This window comes from Mandrillus leucophaeus, unplaced genomic scaffold (assembly GCF_000951045.1).
Source record: "Mandrillus leucophaeus isolate KB7577 unplaced genomic scaffold, Mleu.le_1.0 Scaffold868, whole genome shotgun sequence".
NCBI lineage: Eukaryota > Metazoa > Chordata > Mammalia > Primates > Cercopithecidae > Mandrillus > Mandrillus leucophaeus.
The window spans coordinates 1117181-1138613 of record NW_012109452.1 but is presented as its reverse complement, the minus strand read 5'-3'; the positions used below and the strand labels follow the sequence as shown (position 1 = coordinate 1138613).

At 34.0% G+C, this 21433-nt stretch overlaps 1 protein-coding gene across 3 annotated transcripts in view; it reads right to left on the bottom strand.

Annotated features, from left to right (window-relative positions):
* ANKRD17 (ankyrin repeat domain 17) overlaps window positions 1-21433 on the bottom strand; it is a 183064-nt gene that overhangs the window by 55724 nt on the left and 105907 nt on the right. For 2 of the 3 annotated variants that reach the window (XM_011968977.1, XM_011968978.1), the window contains exons 7-16: window positions 20747-20841; window positions 18097-18334; window positions 16522-16713; window positions 16012-16121; window positions 13968-14055; window positions 11883-12010; window positions 11486-11629; window positions 10978-11080; window positions 8771-9523; window positions 4366-4514 (exon numbers count right to left, since the gene is read on the bottom strand). In XM_011968977.1, coding sequence (XP_011824367.1) covers window positions 4366-4514; window positions 8771-9523; window positions 10978-11080; window positions 11486-11629; window positions 11883-12010; window positions 13968-14055; window positions 16012-16121; window positions 16522-16713; window positions 18097-18334; window positions 20747-20841 — 2000 coding nt within the window. The remainder of the gene's footprint in view (window positions 1-4365; window positions 4515-8770; window positions 9524-10977; window positions 11081-11485; window positions 11630-11882; window positions 12011-13967; window positions 14056-16011; window positions 16122-16521; window positions 16714-18096; window positions 18335-20746; window positions 20842-21433) is intronic. The other variant, XM_011968979.1, reaches the window with a different exon arrangement.

Sequence of the window (21433 nt, the reverse complement as noted above, 5' to 3'; positions counted from 1 at the left end):
TCCTAGAATCGATCATATTTTAAACAATAAAATACAAAAAATATTTAATTAACTCGTGGTATTCGATTCTAACCTTTAAGTCAGAATTATTTTTCCACATAAAGCCTGTGGTTTTAAAAAATCTCTACACAATTCCTAATTTCTGTATATACAGAACCCACAAATAAGTTTGGTTATACCAAACTTAAGCAAAATAAACTCAACTTAAACTCAAGCAAAACAAACATAAAGGTCAGAGCTATGCTATCAAAAGGTATAATAAAAATAGTCCCAAATAATTCCTTCAAGCTACTATTTATTGGTTTCCTAAAACAGATTTTGATAATAGCAAAGTATGTGGTATTCATCTTAAAAGTTTTGAAAATACCTAGACAAATTTGATTCAGTAAAACTGGACAGTTGGAAAGTCTGTGGCACACCCTTGGCAAGTGAGTTCTAGTTGTGCAGCAGAGAGTTGAAGCCCCTTATGAAGAATGCAAACTCTTCAGCACTTGTGAAGGACCGGAAATAACACATATGATTCCTGCTAATCCTTGTTAACAATATTAGCTCCTGTCTAAAATGTTCAATTAAAGCAGTTAAAGGTCTGACCATTTTCCAGAATCATTGGTATTTTAAAAGGAGTTACACTTTGAGGCTTTAAAAGATTAACATTTCCTTTGTTCTTCCTTACATTTTGATGTTAGGTATGCAAAGATGAAATATAAATGATCTCTTACCATCTAGGCAGTGGACACACTTCTGTGATCCGACTTACCAGGCTAATACAATATAATTCAAATTCAACGTTAACACACTTCAAGTTAAAAATAAAAAACAATTTAACAGTGCAGTGGTTAATAAAAGAATAGAGTCTAGACCCAGAGTGTCTGAGTTCAAAAGTAGGCCCCACCATTAATTAGCTGTTGGGCAAGGTAGTTAATATCTTTATGTCTTACATTCCTCAAATGGAAAATGGTAATAATAATAGTACCTATTTCATGGGATTGTTACAAAGATTAAGTTAAAGCAGTTAATATCTGCAAAGCGTTGTATGTTAAGGTTTATTATATGAACAGATCAAAGATCCAAGTATTAGAGAATGTTTAATCTTTTAGAATAGCAATCTTGGTATTGATTTCTTCATTATATTATTTTTCACAGCACAGTATTATCAGACATAATCAAAGTACCCACTATGTAAAAGCCCATAAAATTATTTTATCAAAACAAAAACTTCAGATGAATTGAGTGCAAGAAAATCTTCATTTTTAATCACTTAAAGTACCTGCTTGATATTAAAAACTAGCTTTTTTTTTTTTTTTTTTTTTGAGACGGAGTCTCGCTCTGTAACCCAGGCTGGAGTGCAGTGGCGCCACCTCGGCTCACTGCAAGCTCTGCCTCCCGGGGTTCACACCATTTTCCTGCCTCAGCCTCCCAAGTAGCTGGGACTACAGGCGCCCACCACCACGCCCTGCTAATTTTTTTTTTTTTGTATTTTACGTAGAGACGGGGTTTCACCAATGTTAGCCAGGATGGTCTCCATCTCATGAGCTTGTAAGATCTGCCCGCCTTGGCCTCCCAAAGTGCTGGGATTATAGGCATGAGCCACTGCGCCCGGTCTTTTTTTTTTCCTTGAGACAGAGTTTCACTCTGTTGCCCAGGCTGGAGTGCAGCGGTATCATCTCAGCTCACTGCAACCTCTGCCTTCTGGGTTCAAGTGCTTCTCCTGCCTCAGCCTCCCGAATAGCTGGGATTACAGGTGTGTGTTATTATGCCCAGGTAATTTTTGTATTCTTAGTAGAGACAGGGTTTCATCATGTTGGCCAGGCTGGTCTCGAACTCCTAACCTCAGGTGATCCACCAACCTCCACCTCCCAGAGTGCTGGCATTACAGGCGTGAGCCACCACGCCTCGTCAAAAACTAGTAAATTTTTAAAACAAACATAAAAAATTAAAGAAGAAAAACGGTGAACAATTATTTCTGAACAGTATTTTTTCCCAAAGTAGGAACTTTTTAATCTCTAACTAAACACGTATGGTAAAACTCCACAGAGTAGTTTACTCAGGTCTGGCTAACCCAACAAATGACAAATCTTGATGTAGAGATCAGATAAAAAAAGTAAATTTTTAAGGATCCATAGTCAAATCTTTCTATAAAAGCATGTCTACTATATTTAAAATGTAAGTTTAAAAATAATTTTAATTAAAAAATTACATGTAACTTCTCAGAACTAATTTATAATACAGTGATAGTTGGTGAGTGGTACAGCCTGGAAAAATCATTTCACCATCACTACAATAATTTCATATTCAGTAAAATCAATGTCTGGACAAACTTTTCCTGTGCCTGTTTAAAAACATTTTTATAAAGAAGTCTTTTTACATTTTGGTGAAGTATTTATTTTTACTAATGGATCAATTCTTAGGCCCACAAAAATCAGAAAACTACTTTTTGCTAAACATAATAGCCTCGGCTATGTGCGATGGCTCACACCTATAATCCCAGCACTTTGGGTGGCTGTTATAGGCAGATCACCTGAGGTCAAGGAGTTTGAAACCAGCCTGGCCAACATGGTGAAACCCCATCTCTATTAAAAACACAAATAAATTGGCCAGGCATGGTGGTGGGCGCCTGTAATCCCAGCTACTCAGAAGGCTGAGGCAGGAGAATTGCTTGAATCCGGGAGGTGGAGGCTGCAGTGAGCCAACATTGTGCCACTGCACTCCAGCCTGCCAGCCTGGGTGACAAAGCAACACTCCGTCTCAAAATAGAAAAAACAAAAAACAAAAAAACAAAAAAACAAAAAAAAAAAGAAGAAGGCTCAAAGCAAAAAAGACTGGAGAAAAATAATGCAAATTCAATGCCAAGTTCAAACCAATTCTACAATGCTATCAATATTAAATGTAAAGAACTATGGCTCATCAAATGAATGTCTCATATATTTTTTTAAAAGGCTAGGTAGATGGTAGTTAAGAGTGGTGTCTTTGGGGTATGGTGGCACACCTGTAATTCCAGCTACTCAGGAGGCTGAGAGGGGAAGATCACTTGAGCCTAGGAGTTTGAGACCAGCTTGGGCAGCATGGTAAGAACCCGTTACAAAAGAAAAAAAGAGTGGTGTCTTTGAAGTCATGCTGAATGATTCCCAGCCCTGCTGCTTCTTAGCCTAAATGAAGTGACTAAACAAAATGCTTAATCTCTCTCTTAGCTACAGTGTCTTCTTCAGGGAGATGAGTATTAAGAGTAGCTACATCATGTATGTGGTCTGAGGATTAGATGAGACAGTTCCTTAAAAATAGTCCCTGGCAATTTTAAGTACTCAACAAAAACAGAAGTCAGTACATAAAAAACAACAGATATTTGGGCAATAAGTCAGAACAGAAATAAAATTCCTTTTTCATAGTGTTACTGAGAAACATTTTAATAAAAAGGAAACTTTATTTTCAATAGGTTCAGAGTACTTGCCCTTAATGTCCATCCAACACAAACACACACACACACTCACTCCTCTCTCTTTCTCCCCACGTTACCCCTGCTAAAATTCAGGCTTTATTATAAAGAAATAATCATATATAAAATTAAAAGTTTTATAATGTACACACCCCAGGTACTATCAAAATACAAAAACTAAGTAAACTGCAAACATTTCTTCGTCCTGATAGCCATGTACTCTTGACCTTATTCGGCAGTCTTCTAAATTAGACCTCTTAACTTTTCTTCAGGACAAAACACACACTATTCTCTCCAATCTCACCTTGCCCTGAGATTTCATGGTCAACTACTTTTTAATAAAAAATTATACTTAATAGCTCTCAGGCTTTCTAAAGCTTAACTTAAACAGTGTCTTCCCCCTACTCCATATTATTTCTTCAAAAAGTGCCTGGGATCCCATACAGCTAAATTTTACAGATACAGACACAGACTCACCACGTACTTCAATCAGTAAGATGAGAATTTTCAAAGATGATATATGATATCAATCATGCGTATGACATATAAAAATATAAATTTTGTTAGAACCTTTTCTCTTTTACATGAAATCCATTATGTATTTCAAACCATATCATCTATTAATTTATTATTAGAAGAAGATAAGCGCTAATTTTAAATAAATTATTTCTTTTACATCCTCCTGTAAACTAAAGTTAAAAAAAAAAAAAAGGTTACTTGATAACCCCGGAAACCAGATCATCACATAATTAACACTAATAATCTATATTTAGCATTTTATTTTTTAAATGTGAACTTTAATTAATTTAAAACTGTGGCTCAAGACTTTGCCTAGAGACAAGGCAATCTTTGATGGTTTAAATCTCTGAAAGTTAATGTTTTAAATTATGGCATAATTCCAATGAAAAACCATCTCTCTTAAGTTTGGGACTTACCTGTGCATCAATATCAATGGCAGGGTAGATAGGAAGCATGGTTGAAGGAGAGATGATAGGACTTGGAGTTGGAGTCTGAGGTTGGGAAATGGATGCAGCGATACTGTGGGTAGGAGTGTTTGACATTGCAGATGCTCTTCCACTGACTGCTGTTGAACAAAATAACTGCACTTAATAAGGATGAAACATTGTTAAGTAATAGTAAGACATATTCACTCAAAAATATTTAAAGACTTCTTAAAACAATATGTCTACAGGAAGACTACCATAGCACTAATAACTAATTTTCCTGGTTATTGTGATGATGACAGTGTAAAATTATAATGTATACTGAGTAACTCATTTTCTAAATAATAATCCAACTGAAAAACAAATTCCCCTGTTATGATAAGTAGTCATAAAATCTTAATTCAAAATAACCCTGAAAACAAAAATGTTTATATATTAAATATAAATGCAAATGGAAAGTTGTCCATTATATCTTAATTAGAAAAGGGATCAAAGGTAAAATAGTTAAGATCAGAAGGGAGAATACATGGTTTTTACTTGCCGATTTCACACCTTATATTCTAGAACTAGTAAAATTAATATCACTCTTGCGGAGGGAGAAATCTCACTATGCAAGCATTTAAAACACCTCCTACTGTTTTACTGACTGCATACTGGGATACAGTAATATTATGCATTGTAGCCCACTGGATGACAGGATATTCAAATATAAAAATTTATCCTCACACAGAAGTGTAGTTGCTCATGTGAAGAATTACTCTGAGGGAGCTACAATGCTCACCAATGAATCCAGCAATCACACTGACTTAAGGATAAAATTAAAAGATTAGGGTAGAAATAAATGTATGCACACAAACATTCTTCAAATATGGATTACTATTATTCTAAGTATGATGTTGCTGTCATATTATTTTCACCAAAATATGCAACTTAAGAAAAGGCTACTCTGATCAGTACTTGAGGTGGGAGGACTCCAAATATGCTGGCATAGGATATACTGTAGATTCAGCTGAGGGTACTTTATTCTCTCATTGCCTTATTTCTGGAGTTGATATGTGAACATCATCTCCCCCAACCCCATTAAAAATGCTATAGTGTTAAAGTATGGGCATTTATCTTTGGTCAACAATAATGTGGATGTGTATTACCAAAGTAGTTATCAACTACATCAGACAGAAAACAATCATGATTCACAACTGGATCTGAAACCAGGCAAAAGAGATTAAGATCCTGTCAAGAATAAAACTGAAATTGATCTTATTATAACACTTATAAACATAATTATGAATTAAGAAATCTATTTTACATGAAATCCTTAGTTCAGGCACAAACATACACTATACATCATAGCAACACACATTCTATAATTATACATTTTTAAGTCCACTTAAAAGCCAAAGGAAAAACAAAGGAGAAAATAAAACAAAACAAAACAAAACAAAACACTGTTTGAATCCTTAGGGATCCAGATCAATAGAAAAGGGCAAACACTAACATATTAAATTGATCATCTAGTGATCTGGATATTGTTACTCCACATTGATAGTTTTGTTATGTTACGAAAAGATCAAGATAATTTAAATATACATATTGTAGATATAAATTTCAAAAAATATATCTAGAGCTCTTAAAATTGATTCCGTAACTCCTTTGATTGGATTTTCACAATAAAAACGCTAAAGACAAAAAGTAGCTTAAACAGGATGAACAATAGTCTGTCTGAATCACTAAATTTTATTTCATAATACTAAACAGGTTAAAAAAAAATCTAAGTTTTATTGTTAAATGACTAAATTATAATTTACATTTCAACTGGAATATGTTAAAGAACCTACCAAAATTACAGTTTTTTTTTAAGTCAAATTGGTTGTTCTTATCACCTCATCTAAAAGGAAATAGGAAAAATCAATTATCTCATCATTTCCTTCGGGGTACCCATGAAATTGGTTTACTAAAATTAAGTAACTGTTAATCACACATCCATTCTCCACAACTGAAAGTAACAAATGTAAAATATGTAGGTACCTGAAGGAACTCTAGTAAAAATCTTTACATGTGGGGCTTCATTTTAGGGTTAGATTTAGAAAGGGAGAACCACACGTCAGAAAAGTTTTAATGTCAGCATAGGAAAAAGGGAACTTGAGACGATAGCAAAGGCAAGGTGTTGAGATAGGTTAAACAGGGAGCTGATTCTGGTTTGGCAAGTGTGAAGAACAGGAAAGACAGATGATTTTGGTCAGCAAATTTTATGGAAGAAGTCTAATAAATGAAGGCTAAGAAATACAGAACAGGGAGTGTGCTAGAGGGAGGGAAAGAAGATGATGAGACTAATGAGGCTGTAATATACTTTAAACCCCTAAGAAAGAAGTGGAAATCATCATTAAGCAACTGAAAAGATACATCCTACCATAGAAATTTAAGATTGAGGTTGCAAAAGTGAGTGCATGAGTATATGTGTATGTGTGTGAATGTGCACATGTCTGTTGTCAGAGATGAGTTGCAGGTAAGTAGCCAAATGTTTTTAACCCTACTCTTCCTCCTTCTGGCTATCTTTCTCTCCCCATAGAAATGAGCATAATAAATAAAAAAGTAAAATATTTTTGTATTATGACAAGCATTTGTCATATTTCCTAAAAAGTTATGTGCACTTAAAAATTTTTTTATCCGGAACACTGAGAACACATATAATAGAATTTTTTTTGTTTCATGTATGAATCAAAAGAAAAGATACTTTACAAACTTCTGATAATTCTGATCAGCATACAAAACTGTACAACTAGCAAATCATTGTTGACAACTATGCATGCCCAAGTACATCAGGTAAACTCTGATATATCAAAAAAATGTTTAAACAACCATTACTATGTAATGCCTATTCTTCATTCAAGTGGATATGTTAATATTTAACTCTACACATCGGTTAGTAGTTTCACATGATAGAGCACTATTATGATCTGAATTCATATGGACATAGTAACAAATCTAGGGTTAATGGTTACTGTGTTCCAACTTTCACAGGATATTTAATAATTTTTAAGTTTTATTCTCAGTTATAATCAGCTAATCATGATTAGTAGTGACTTTCAAATCTACAGAAAAATTTTGCACTCATCAGTAAGAGCCATACAATTCTTACTAGTAATTATTACTAGCATTTTTCCAATGTGGTCATTTAACCCTTAAGACTAGCAGAAATTTTCATTCCACATGTTATAACTATTGATGTGCTATTAAAGGAGGACTAGCACACTTTACAGATATTTTTAAGTATAAAATCTATCTCAGCTGGTTTCTTAGTGTCTGAATGTTACCTAAACATCTAAACACTATACAGTTTAGTTTTCTATTATCCTTTTAAAAGATGAAACTTAATTATATAATCTCATCATATTTAATGCTATTGAAACAGTTTTTAAATTAGAAAAAGTCGATCATCCTTTAAGTACAGACGAATAAATAAAAAAGGGGAAGAGATCAGATGGAAGTTATCAAAATTCCACTGTTTATTCCTTCCATTTTTCTGTTTTCCTTCCTTTTCAAATTTTCTTTTTTTTAATGAAGCAAATTATCCTTCTCAGTATAGCACTCTTATGGCTCACAACCCTATAAAATCTCATACCATTACTTTGTTACAAAGCTTACAAAAAATAAGTACCAAAAACTAGAAGCATTAAAACAATCTTCTAAAATATATCTTCTTGCCGATGAAACTAGTTATAATGGAATAAAATTTATCTGGCTACACATCTAAAAATATATCATATATGATACTTTCAGGGGGGCCACATCTTCTCATGATACAGTTAGAAAGAGACTACACATTAACATTCACAGGGGACAAAATCACTTACATACAGTATAATTAAACCCTATTTGATTTTGAACTTTATTAATTTTGTAAAAGTGTGTTGTTTTTTTTTTTTTTAATATCCATCAGGTTTGAAGTCTGATCCATTAGGATATAAAGTATTTCTGTTCATAAATAAGTTTCCTGATGTGTCCTACTAGTTTTGCACTTCAACTTCTATCAATTTCCCAGTTTATTGGTGTGAATACAGAAGCAAAATGCCAAAATTCAATCTCAATATTCTGAACTTAAAGGAAAAAAATGAAAACAAAAGCAAAAATCAAACATCAACCCCACTAGTGAAAAACTTAGATTCTCAAGCTACCAAGCTAAGCCAGAAAGCTTCAGTCATTTGTATTGAATGAGCTAATCTTTAATTCAACCTGTATCCATCTGAGAACTTCTGAGATTGAACTAATATTTCTAAAGCTAGACATGAGTCAGTCCAAAAATAGTTCTCAAGTTGGGTAACGGCAAAAAATTTGGGTACATTCTTACTCGCCTTAAGCAAATCATATTTGATACCTGCTCATAACAATATAAACCCACCTGCCATGATGTCATCCAGCGTGTCATTGAGGGTCTGAGCAGGGCTGGCTACCATTAACCCTTGTTGTGTTTCTGTCAGAATTCCTTGCCCCAGCCCTGCCAACTGTGCTTGGCCCAGTACTGGCTGTCCAACTATCACTCCTTGCAGTTCTGTAAGATTTGCGATGGACCCTGGAGGCAAGGGACCTGCCGCCAGAGGCAAAGCTTGAGGCATCGCCAGAGGCTGGATTGGTGCAAAACCCATCTGAGCAGCAGTTTGCTGGGGTTCATCTTTAAGCAAAACAGGATCCACTTGCTGTAACCGTGCATAGTCTCCCTCAGAAAGCTGTTCTCCAACTCCAACAGGAGTTAGTAATCCCAGGTGTTGGCAAGACTGTTGCTGCTGTTGCTGAAGTTGAATTCTTTGAGCTTTAACCTCTAGATACTGCTTTTTTAGCTGCTGCTGAGTTTTCAGTTGTAACTCTCGTTCTACTTTCTGTAGTTCCTCCAAAATCTTTTGTTTCTTCTGAATTTGTTCCTCCCTTGTTTTGTTCAGCTCCTCGATCTTCTCCTTGGTAAGTTGGTCAGCATGAGCCAGTTCCAAGGACTGCAGCTGTGCATTCTTTTCTATGGCTTCTTTTATCCTCTGTTCCAGTTCTGTTAACTTTCCCTGAGCCTCTTCTACAATGCTCTCTGGAGACTGATTGGTGATGTAACCCTGTACATCCTGGCTGTTTGCTGGCAAATGGCTGCTGGACTTTTGTTTAGAAGCAGCTGTGTGAAAAAGAAACCCCCTCAGAAGTGCACATGAATGGCATCCTCATTACAGAGTTACTGTTGGGAGGTTTAGTGCCAACAGTTATGCACTAAGTAATCATATCCATAAAAGGTGAAAATGTACTGTTAAAAAGTTAAAAACAAATCCACCTTCTTTTTCACAAATATAAAATGTATGTATTTTATGTGCAAAATCTTTGTAAATTAATTTCAGAATCTTAAAAATATCACATGGCTAAAATTAGACAATAGAGGAATGCAGGTTTGTGATACCTAAGTGTGCAATTAAAGTAACATCTAAGGCTATGTGTAGATATTTTATATGGTCATAAAGATGTTAAAACTCATCATAAGAACAGAACAATAATGCTAAATTATTAGGGTGAAGAGAAAACAGACCTCTAAGTCAGGTTTTTTCACATTTCATAGTCTGTGCCTTTTAAACACACACACATACACACAAAGAGTACCCAAACCACTAAGAAGTAACAAGAAATTAAAATCCAACTAAAATATGTCTTTGCTGGGGCCTACCATCTTCAAGACTAATAGAGGCAAGATATAAATTCACATATTCACACAGCTATCTGGCCAGTAGAGAATTGGGATTCAGTTTCCCTGGAAGAAAAGATGCTGGACTATGCCATCCACTGTATCTTCTGACAGCCAGGTGAATAGACAGATCTGGCCATAGGTATAGCAATCAATTGTTTGCTATATCAACTGAAAAAGGTGCCAAGGCTCTAGGTTGATAGTAGTGACTGAAAAGAGCTGGTGAAAATACTTAGCATGCTTGTTCATAAAAGAATATATGTAGCCAAAAACCAAAAAATAAAAACTGCATTGTTTCTTCACGTAAAACTTTTAAAAAGAAAAACTGATTCAAACCGGTAGGTATAAAATGTCTGGGGACATTACTTAAGAACATGCATGGTGTAACATCCACAAGTCAAATATGGACCTCAGAATTCTAGAGAAATAAACAAGCATATCTCAAGTAACTGAATTATTGGTTGAGAAAAGGTATTCCAGATGTAAAATCTATATTAAGCCAGTCATTCTAAAATAAATTTCTAATATTTGATACGTCTTGTTAATTTATGCCTTTATAACTGCAGAGATTTAAGTAAGTATTTTATAAAAATATCACTCAACTATACCAAGCTTAACATTTTACATGAATAAAAATTACTAATTATTAAAGGAAATCATCTATAATCAGAACTGCATCAAAGATGAGCATCTGAATTTCTCATGCTAAAACTGTTAATTCTAGCACAAATCAGTATTACTATTTTTTTTTCTCCCAATAACATGCTTTTATCATGGGTTAAACAAATTTAATAATGCCAACTTAGTAAAATTCCTTGTTTGTAGAAATGGCTATTTTTTGGTAATCTTATTTTTACCTGGACACCAAGTAAGAAACAGTCTTTAGAAGTATAACTGACCTTTATTCCTGATGGGAAGAGTGGTGGCAACATTGGCAGGTGGTTTGTCAGGCTCCTGAGGTGGAACAACCATGGGCAGTGCTTGAACCGGTACACGAGGAGCCTAAGACAAAGGACACTAAGTGACTATTAGTGTCCTACACAATCCATTAAGTAGTATGCTCTAAATAAAGAATAAATTACAGAGATTTTTTGAAAATATTTTTAATATGTCATCTGAGACAATGACATATTTACTTAAAACATGTTGGCACCAAATTGTTTACCATGACATTTTTTAGTGGGCTTTGAATTCAAGTTGCTATTGTGACCTTTAAAAGCTAAAGCATAATCATATTATCTAGGATCTGAATATTATACCAGATGTTCATTAACTGTATCGAGTACATATTTACAAACAGAACTACATATTAGAACAAAAAATAACCTAATTTAAACAGAAATTATAAATGAAAAAGTTAGGATAAAGAAGACATGCCATAAAATGCTTTAATTTTTAAAAGCTTACCCTATTTAAATCGTGGGATGGGGGAGTTAACTGAGTGACATCTGGTGGAGGGGCTGAAAGCAAGTTATTAGGATAATCCAAGAGATAGCAAACAACACTTGTATGGCCACCTTTTGCAGCTTCTATCAACATAGTTGAGCCATCCTAAAAGAGTGAATATGGAAGCGGAAAAAAAGTGAAGAAAAATAAGTTAGTTTACAGAATCACTTAGGAAGATAAAGCCAACAGGTCCCAGCCGCATTAAAATCATAGGTTTGGTAAAGAACGTTTAAGTGAAAAAGGAGAAAATTTACGCTTAGAATGCCATTATGAATGGAACTTGTACATGATATGTTGTAATAACGACCAAGAGAGAAATATTAATTCACAATGCCACACAAACATTTGAGTTACATACTTTCAAACGGTGAGTAGGATCTGCCCCATGAGCCAAAAGTAGTTCCACCACTGCCAGATGACCCCCTGCACAAGCCAGGGACAGTACAGTATGGTCATTATTAGCTGTGGTTCTATTCACATTGGCTCCTAAAACAGAAAAGGCATGGAAAATCATATTAGTAGAATGGTTTTTTTTTAAATTATGGTAAATTTAAAAATCATGAAGAGTAGAGAAAATAGTATTATGAGGCTCCACATACCCATTACCGAGCTTTAATGATTATAAACACATGGCCAATCTCATTTCACAAATATCCTACATTAATTCTCCTCTCCTATCTTGAATTATTCTAAAGTAAATAAATCCCAGACAAACATGATATAATTTGAAAAGGTTTCAGTATGTACCAGTAAAAGACACCCAAAATACCTATTACTCCTAATGTAATAACTGTATTAAAAGTAAAATATGAAGTTTTATTTGTATTTTAAGTTCTTCAGTAGAAAAGATGACTGAATAAAAATAAACTATACTGCCCTCTATGGGCTAAATATGTAGAGAACAAACACTAAATAGAACAGTACCCTTTTTTTTCCCATTAGGAAATACCTGACAAGGAAAACAGATAATTCACCCCTACTCCCAAATAGGAAGGTATCCCTAATTTATTTGTTTGTTGTTTTTGTAGAAATGGGGTCTTGCCATGTTATCTAGGCTGGTCTCAAACTCCTGGGCTCAAGTGATCCTCCTGCCTTGGCCTCCCAAAGTGCTGAAATTATAGGCACGAGCCATTGCACCTAATCTCTATCCCTAATTTGGATTACTGTGTTAAGTAACGTGGGAAATGGAAATAAAACAGCAGAAAGAAACTGAAATCGAACTCATTAAAATTAACCAATGAGAGGGGACAGCAATTATGTATATAATGCTATGCTTGAGAATACTGTTATGAATATATATCACCAGTGCATGTCAAAATGTTTAATTTCAACAGTAAGTTATTTCAAATTTTCTTTACCTATAAACAATTATAAACTTGAGATTTCTTTACTATTATTATATGAAGAAAATGGTATATTACTGCCTTTTAAAATTGTATATGACCTACACCTTTTTGTGTTTTGAGACAGGGTCTCACTCTGTCACCTTGGCTGGAGTGCAGTGGCACAATCATAGCTCACTATAACCTTGAACTCCTGAGCCCGAGTGCTTCTCCTACCTCAGCCTCCCAACTAGCTGGCACTACAGGTGCAAGCCACCATGCCTGGCTAATTTTTAAATTTTTTGTAGAGACAGAATCTCACTGTGTCATCCAGGCCAGTCTTGAACTCCAAGACTCAAAGGATCCTCCTGACTTGGGGTCCCAAAGTGCTGAGATTATAAGGGTGAGCCACCACACCCGGCTTCCTCTTTCTTTTACCAATGCAGAATCAAAAGTAAAATTTGTAATCTCTTATACTTAAGAATATGATGAACTCTGAATGAAAAACTGTCTCAACTAGAACTTTCATAGTAAGCACGTAAGAAATAATTTAAAGAAAGTAATAATATACTTCCTTTTGTTTTATTTGGTCATTAAGGTCTTTAATATTCAAACTAAAATTTCTGATCATGAATGAAAATCCTCATGCAATTTGCTATATTTGTCACATTTCAATTGTGAACATTTTTTGTACTATGTTTATAACCAGCTCCCTATATTTTATAAAAAAGGAAACATAGGACCGGGAAATGGTAGAAATGTTACTTACCACAAACTTTTTTAGTGGCAGAAACATCATAAAATTCCAGGTTTCAAGATAATACTATATTACATGAACATAGCACAGTTTGTTACCTAAATCTTCAGTTTTGACACAGAGAAATTTCCCTTTCCTTTATACATTTCTCAACAAGTGTGCTACTTGGTATGACAATTATTTCTAGTTTGAAGCTGGTCTGTGCATGGCAGCATGTTTATCAACTATCCATTCATGAAATGTCAGTAGCATCCATCCTCATATGACACCCTCTTGCCTTCAAAAGAGCTTTATCCTTAAATCTCTAAATGAAGGCAGGCGTAGATACCTTTGAAAAAAAGACAACTGTTTTAAACAAACCTACCTTTACTAATTAAGAACTGAACAGTACAAACATGACCAGCTCTTGCAGCTTTCATTAAAGGAGTTCTTCCACCCTCAGATTCATGTTCCTGTTTCAAAAAAAATAAGACTTAATTGACATTTAATCATTTAATTGCCAGTGAACAAGTATTCTTTTTCATGGAAATCAAAAGGAAAATAATTGGACTGATTTCTGAATCTAAATATTTAAATATAATGCTTTGAAGGAAATTAAGAAATACATTTTTAAATTAAAAAAATCTCAAATTATAAACATGTTCTATAGAAATAATTTTAGTATATGTGCTGCCAAAGTGAGCACTGGAAATAATTTTAAAACTGAAGTTGTAGTTGTAGTCACGTGATCATGATGCCCTCATCTAAATGCATCTGAGTAATCTGTCCCTCTCTCTACAAAATGAATTGCGGTACTTGAACATGCACGTATAGTACTCTAGCCTTCTCTGAACAATCAATATAATGAGCATTATCCTCATCCACTCCAAGTTATCTTCCTCTCATGTGTATCCCACCTCTATGAATTTCAGTAAGTATATCATTACCATCTCTTTACAGACTTCCTATTCTCTCTCGTTTCCCTTATATAAAAATGATAAACATTTCTAAAACCATCAACTCTAAGATGTTACAAGAGCTTTCTGGGTCCCAAAAGGATGGAGACTCTACTGCATACTTATGATTAATAACTAATCAAGAACACTACTGGTGAAATTTTCAATCTTAAATTTTCAATCTTAAAAAAATAAAGATTTGAGAAAAAGTATCTTTTGCATGGCATTTTTAATTTCTTTTTTTTAAAAAACCTTCACATCTGATGAACAAGTTCTGATTTTTCCCTTAAGCCATTTCCTAGGTTTTTCTAATTGCCATAAACTAACCAAGTACTAAAGATTACATTGCTGTCTGTTTCAGAGCCATTGCGGCAAACATCAGGAATACAGTTCTTACGCTGAAGAAGCTCTAAGTCTAACAAGCCTGAAGCACTTATTATACATGTTCTATTCTAGTTAGTTGTGTGCTTATGTCTCCCTTGTTAGACTTAGTGCTAACATTAAGTGGCCCCAGCAATAATCTAATTCAACATTTTATTTTCATAAACGACAAAAGAAAGGTTAAATTATAAATTATTAAGTTTATAAAACTAATTACTGAAGGGGGGCTTGTTGCTGCCTGCACATGAATTTGTCATAAACTATGAAGGAAACAGCACAGTTGCTTATTAATCTTAGAATCTCAGGCCCATAAATATATGGGTGCTCACATTTTAACTAAAATTGGCCTTTGGATGTCTTATTCCTATTACCCCACAGGCTAGACTGGAAGACCACCTATTCTACCCAAACACAGTTGCTTTATGCTTCCTCAGCCCTCAGGCTTCACTCATAACATTTTCTCCTATTGAAATACCTCTTTAGCCACAACACTGCCATATCTATCTGTCCAAACTTTAACCACCCCAAAATAATACATCAGATGACCGCTTTACCTTTTGAGCTTCTTTACTCTGCACTTTCACTACAACATCTTTTATAATAACCTCAGTATTTATGTCACCTATTATTTTTCCTGAAATTATAAAGTACTGAAGGGAAAAGATTATTTATTAAGTATTTATAAACTCTTCTATTATTTAATAATGTTCTGAATATTGTAGGCATAATTTATTTCCTAAGCAATACTGAAATTCCTCTAAGCCACATTTGTCTTTTTATACCAAATCAGAAAAACTTCTAAAAATAGTTAAATACCTAAGGGAAAATTAATCTGCATTAATATCTGTAACACAAAAATTTCCTTTTTCTATGGAAAATGAGGGATAATGCAGTGACTAACCCTATTAAGGAAAAAAAGAATGGACTCTAAACAGTGTGGGAAAAAATGTGACTGAGAGAAAGAATGGCAAAAAAAAAAAAAAAAAAACCCATAAAACTGAAAGTAAAGAAATACCTTTTGTCTAGACTCTCCATAATTTAAAATTAATTTCTTATTGTTAAATATTAAGATTTAAAAAGTAAATAGCTTACCAGATCTGCGCCTGCCTGAAGTAAGACATCTGCTACATCAGTATGACCATTTTCACAGGCATATGTTAGTGCTGTATCCCCTGTTGCTGTTGTTGCATGAACGTTAGCTCCTGTAGTAGTGTCAACAAATAATACATAGACTTAAAAGAGCCATAAGACATATAATATATGACGGAAATAAAAACTTCTTCTGGATAAGTCATATCTCCTCAAGTTAAAGAAATTAAAACCTTACTCATTAAAAACAAAAACAAAAAAACCTTATTCATTTCTAGAAACAGGGAATATTGTAGGCATTAAAAAAATTACAAACAAAACTGGTTGAAATTAAAGCTGCAAATACTTCAAACAGCAGTAAGGTAAACTGCTCAGAATACATACAAAGGTATATCACACTTTTTCTTAAACTCACACATTCAGTGTATCATAGCATCATAAAAATATTTGCACATGACATTTTTAGTTAAATAAATAATGCAAAAAACTTCTCCCAAATGCAAAAATGCCTACCTGCAGCTAGTAAGTATTTAACTAACTCCAAATGACCCTCTTGAGCAGCTTCCATTAAAGGGGTAGAACACCCTAGTTCTATATCGGCTCCTGCCTTAATTAGAAAGTCTGCCACTTCCAGAAAGCCTCCACAGCAAGCCAGAGTCAAGGCAGTTTCTTGAGTTTCTTCTGTCTGTGCATTGATATTTGCTCCTAAAATAAAGATTCCAATTATTTAAAGAAAATCATTAACTTATTCCAGAGATATGAAAAACATGATTGTGTCTTAATAAACTATATCTCAAAAATGAACATTTATATTACTATGATAAATAAGAAAGTGCCTCTCTCCTAACTCCTAAGGCAGTTAAAAATAAAAATAAATAAAACTATTAAAACCACTTCCAGATTTGATGTACCACAGCTGGAGTAATATTTACTCAGCCAGAAGGTACAAGTCAGGTGATAAAATAACTCAAAAATATAAGCTACATCCTCTCATTATAGTGATTCAAAAATGATAAAGATACTGGTGATTGATGACAAAGATGATAATAAAAATCTTAACATTCAATAAGCTCTTACTATTTCCCAGGCAATATCAAAGCATTTTACAACTTGTTTAGGTATTATTATTATTACTATTATTAGTTCCATTTTACAGCTAAGGAAACTGAGGTTATTTAACTTATACAAGGTCACAACATTATCGTCATCAATACTACTACCATCACTATAGCTAGCACTTAACAGGCACTATATGACAAGCACTGTTCTATGAGCTTTATATATACGTATTAACTGTCACAATAACCCTACACATGAGAAAACTGAGGCACAGAAGGTTAGAAACTTGCCTAAAGTTATAAAATTGGCAAGCAGTGGAGTTGTGATTCAATCTAAGAAGTCTGCTCCAAAACCTATGCTTTAAAAATCATAGTCAACATTACCTCTAAATAAAAACAAAAGTTTTTTTAAAAGTTTCATTCCTCTTAAATTTGTCCAGACAAAAACTTTACTACTGAAAGAAAAATAAAGTCATGCTACAAATACAGAGATAGGAGATTACTTCCAAACTGAAGATATCTTAACATAGTGAAGTAATTATTTCACTTTTCCCAAAAGAGAAGTTTATGTACTGAGCCCCTTGACAGCTTCTAATGTGAGTGCATTCTTGCACTCTCATCAAGTTAGTCTTTACTGCATGGTTTCCCATACTGTTTTATAAAACACTAGATCTATTAAATAGTTATTAGTAGGTACTCTGCCCCCAAAGGAATACATTCTCTTGATCTATTACTTTTAGAAATGTTGACTCTTATATTCCCCTATTTAACTCACAAGTCTTGCCAATACCAGTTGTTTTTCACTCACATATAGCACATGATGTCTCTGAAAGTTCTATATTAAAGAAGTTTCTTTGATTTTGTTTAACACAGTATGGGAGTCATTTTCACAGTAAATACTTCATCACTGGTTAGTGTAACAGCTCATTGCAACTCTACTAGAAAGCTGAAATACTAAAATCCAATTTTATACAATTATACTCTTAGGTTTTACACATTTATACTTTAGTGTCTTGATAGATATGGTTACCTTGACCTAGAAGTAATGCCACCATTTCTTCATGTCCTTCTCGAGCTGCTTCCATCAATGGTGTATAACCTTCATCATTGACCTCTTCCAGGCTAGCTCCTCTTTCAATAAGTAAAGCCGCAAGTTCCACATGCCCACCACATGCAGCCAAAGTTAATGGTGACTCAAATGAATCAGCAGGCATGTTCACTTGGGCACCGCTGTCAAGAAGTAACCTAGCTACTTCAACATGGCCATCCTAATCATAATACAATTTAAAAAATTAAATCAGCACCATTAAAAAAATCTTGAAAAACTTGAAGCCTTTTCAATTACTATACAATGACGTTTATCTATCTCCACTCAAACAGGAATAGATCTACATTTAACAGTTGAGTAAATCAGTATTTATTATGCACTGCCTATATTCTGTTAACATAGAAGAGGGAAATAGAGATTGAAAATATAAAATAAGTAGAAACATGATACCTTCGATCAAGAAGCTTATTTACCATTAGAAAAAAAAAAACAGTAAGTATGTGAAATAAGAGACTATAGTGAGACCACAGATAATATCAACACTGTATGGTACAAACTTAAATGCTAAAAGGATAAAGTTTAGAGAGGGAAAGAAGAATTTTATAAGAATCTTTAAGGATAAGCAAACTTTTGATTAGTTAGAAAAAAATGCAACCCTTTTTGGAGAAGTGGGGGAAGGATACATGCTGTGTTAGGTGAACACAATGTGTACATGGTACTTTCTGTATTGCTCATCATCCAAGTACCAGTGAAATTAAGAAAAGGGCCAGGTGTGGTGGCTCACGCCTGTAATTCCAGGACTTTGGGTGGCTGAGGCAGGAGGATTGCTTGAGCCCAGGAATTTGAGACAGACCTGGGCAAAATGGTGAGATCCCATTTCTACAAAAAACACAAAAATTATCCAGATGTGGTGGTATGCACTTGTCCCAGCTACTCTAGAGGCTGAGGAGGAAGGATCATTTGAGCTTAGCAAGTTGAGGCTGTAGTCAGCCATGATCATGCCACTGCACTCCAGCTTGAGAACAGAGTGAGACCCTGTCTCAAAAATGAATACAAAAAGAAAATTCTATATTCTGTCTCCTTTACTGGTCACTTTTTCCCACTCCTTTCCTAATTACTGGCAACTTCAAGGCCCTCTTTTTCCTTCTTTTTGTCCTTCAATAATTTTTTCCATCTACATGTTATCTCCCAGACATATTCTTTCAAACACACCATGCCCATTTTTGCCTCCATGCTTGTCACACTACACAACTTTAATGTCTTACTACTTTTTTTCTTTTTCAATTTGTAGAGAAGAATCTAATGTCTTATTAGTTTGATTACTTTGCTATTTCTTCAGTGCTGAATCTTCTTCCTTGATAGTGAACTCCTACATTTCCTTTAAATCCTAGTTTAAAAACTCAGTATTATAGCAAGTCTTTCACATGTCTGGCCCCTACTAATACCTTTCACTTATAATATTTACTCCCAGTGCATGTTGGCTAGATCTACAGATTATTTCATTTTAATTTCTTAAACTACACACAGGCTGTTTCCTCAGTAAGGAGTGGCAAGAATGACTAAATTTCCTTATGACGGGGAACTTTTAAAACTGTTACTGTTAATACTATTAATGTGTTTTATATCCATTATCTTCATTTAATCCTCACAACTCCAGAGAAAGATATTTTCCTCATTTTACAGATGAAGAACTCAAAAGCTTAGAAAAACTTTCATTTGTTAAAAAAATAATTTGCTAAAGCAAACACTAAGATGGCAATAAGGAAAACAATAGATAACTCAAGTCTTAAATGGCTACCTAATATTTTAAAAACTAGTAAATAAAATTTAACATCCTTTCAATAATTATTCTCTGAAGGGGAGATGAGACAAGAAACTTCAGATTCTTTTGGGGCCCTTTCTACCGTTGGCATGTTCCCCTCATAAATTTTTCTATAATATTTTGATCCACTTCTGTGTCATAAATCATAAACTAAGACACAAAGGTTTAAGAGTACTGTTATGAGCCATTCCCGAATACAAACTCTAAAACACAGCTCTTCAAAAGACAATCTAGAGCTCAGAAAAGACCGTGAGAGAGGGGAAATTATGTAACACAAATTATGCTCTACTTTAAAATTTTTGTTTAGTCTATTTATTGGTTTGAGGTATGTTATGCTTATTAATAATGTACATACTCTGAATTATATTTCCTTTTTTCTTCTTTTTTAACATTTTAAAAAATAGACAGGGGGTCTTGGTATGTTGGCCAGGCTGGTCTTGAACTGCTAGCCTCCATTTTAATTTGTTAATCCAATCCTCCCACCTTGGTCTCCCAAAATGCTGAGATACAGTCGTAAGCTACCATGCCTGGCCATATTTTTCTTTTTCATATCCTCAGCCAATCTTTATAAGAGTCACTTTGGTGACGACAACTATATAAAACCAGTATAGCTATGTGAGACTAAGAAAATGCAGGTAGCATTGTAAAGCTTCAGAAAATAACTTTAATAGAAGTTAATGTTGTACAACTGATTCAATAAGGTTCTGACAAACAGAATCATAGCACCCATTGAAAAGGCATTCACTGTATACTACTCTGTCTCTCCCTGGTTAATATATAAACATATTTCGCATATTTCACCAATCTTACCATGCAAGCCTCCATTAGAGCAGTGTGCATTTCATCTGTTTTATGCTCTTGATCCGCGCCTGCTTCCAAAAGAAATCGCACCATCTCTAAGTGTCCTAAACCAAAAGTGTACAAGATTACTTGAAAATATTTTATTATTCCAAAATAATTTTTAAAATTATAATATTTTGAAAAGTTATATTTAACTTATAGCATTAAATTTATAAGCATAATAAAGTCAACTAGAAGCTACCCTTAACTGTAGAACACAAATTACACAAGTGATCTTGCTGTTTTACCCCTTACTCTACTGCCCTAGAAACTGCTGCTACTAGAGTCCCTGCTAGAGGTGAACAAAGATGCCATTAAAATCCAACACCCAAAATGTTCCCTCTACAACCTTTTAAGAGCCCAGACATGTTATAGTTATTTTATTTATGCTATGGAATAAATCAGTTTTCACGAACTAGTAGCCTGAGATAACGATCAGTCAAGTTATTTCTGTGAGAAAATGTATTTAAAGTTCCAATACCTAACTCAAAAACATTTTAGGAAAAACCTGCTTATAAACTGGGAACTGTATGTATAAAAATATTCTTCAAACCACACCATTTAATTTATATTTATATATTTAATTATAACATAAACATGTACACACATTTATGCAGTTTCAAATAAACCATATGCTTCAGTTCAGATAAAGATACC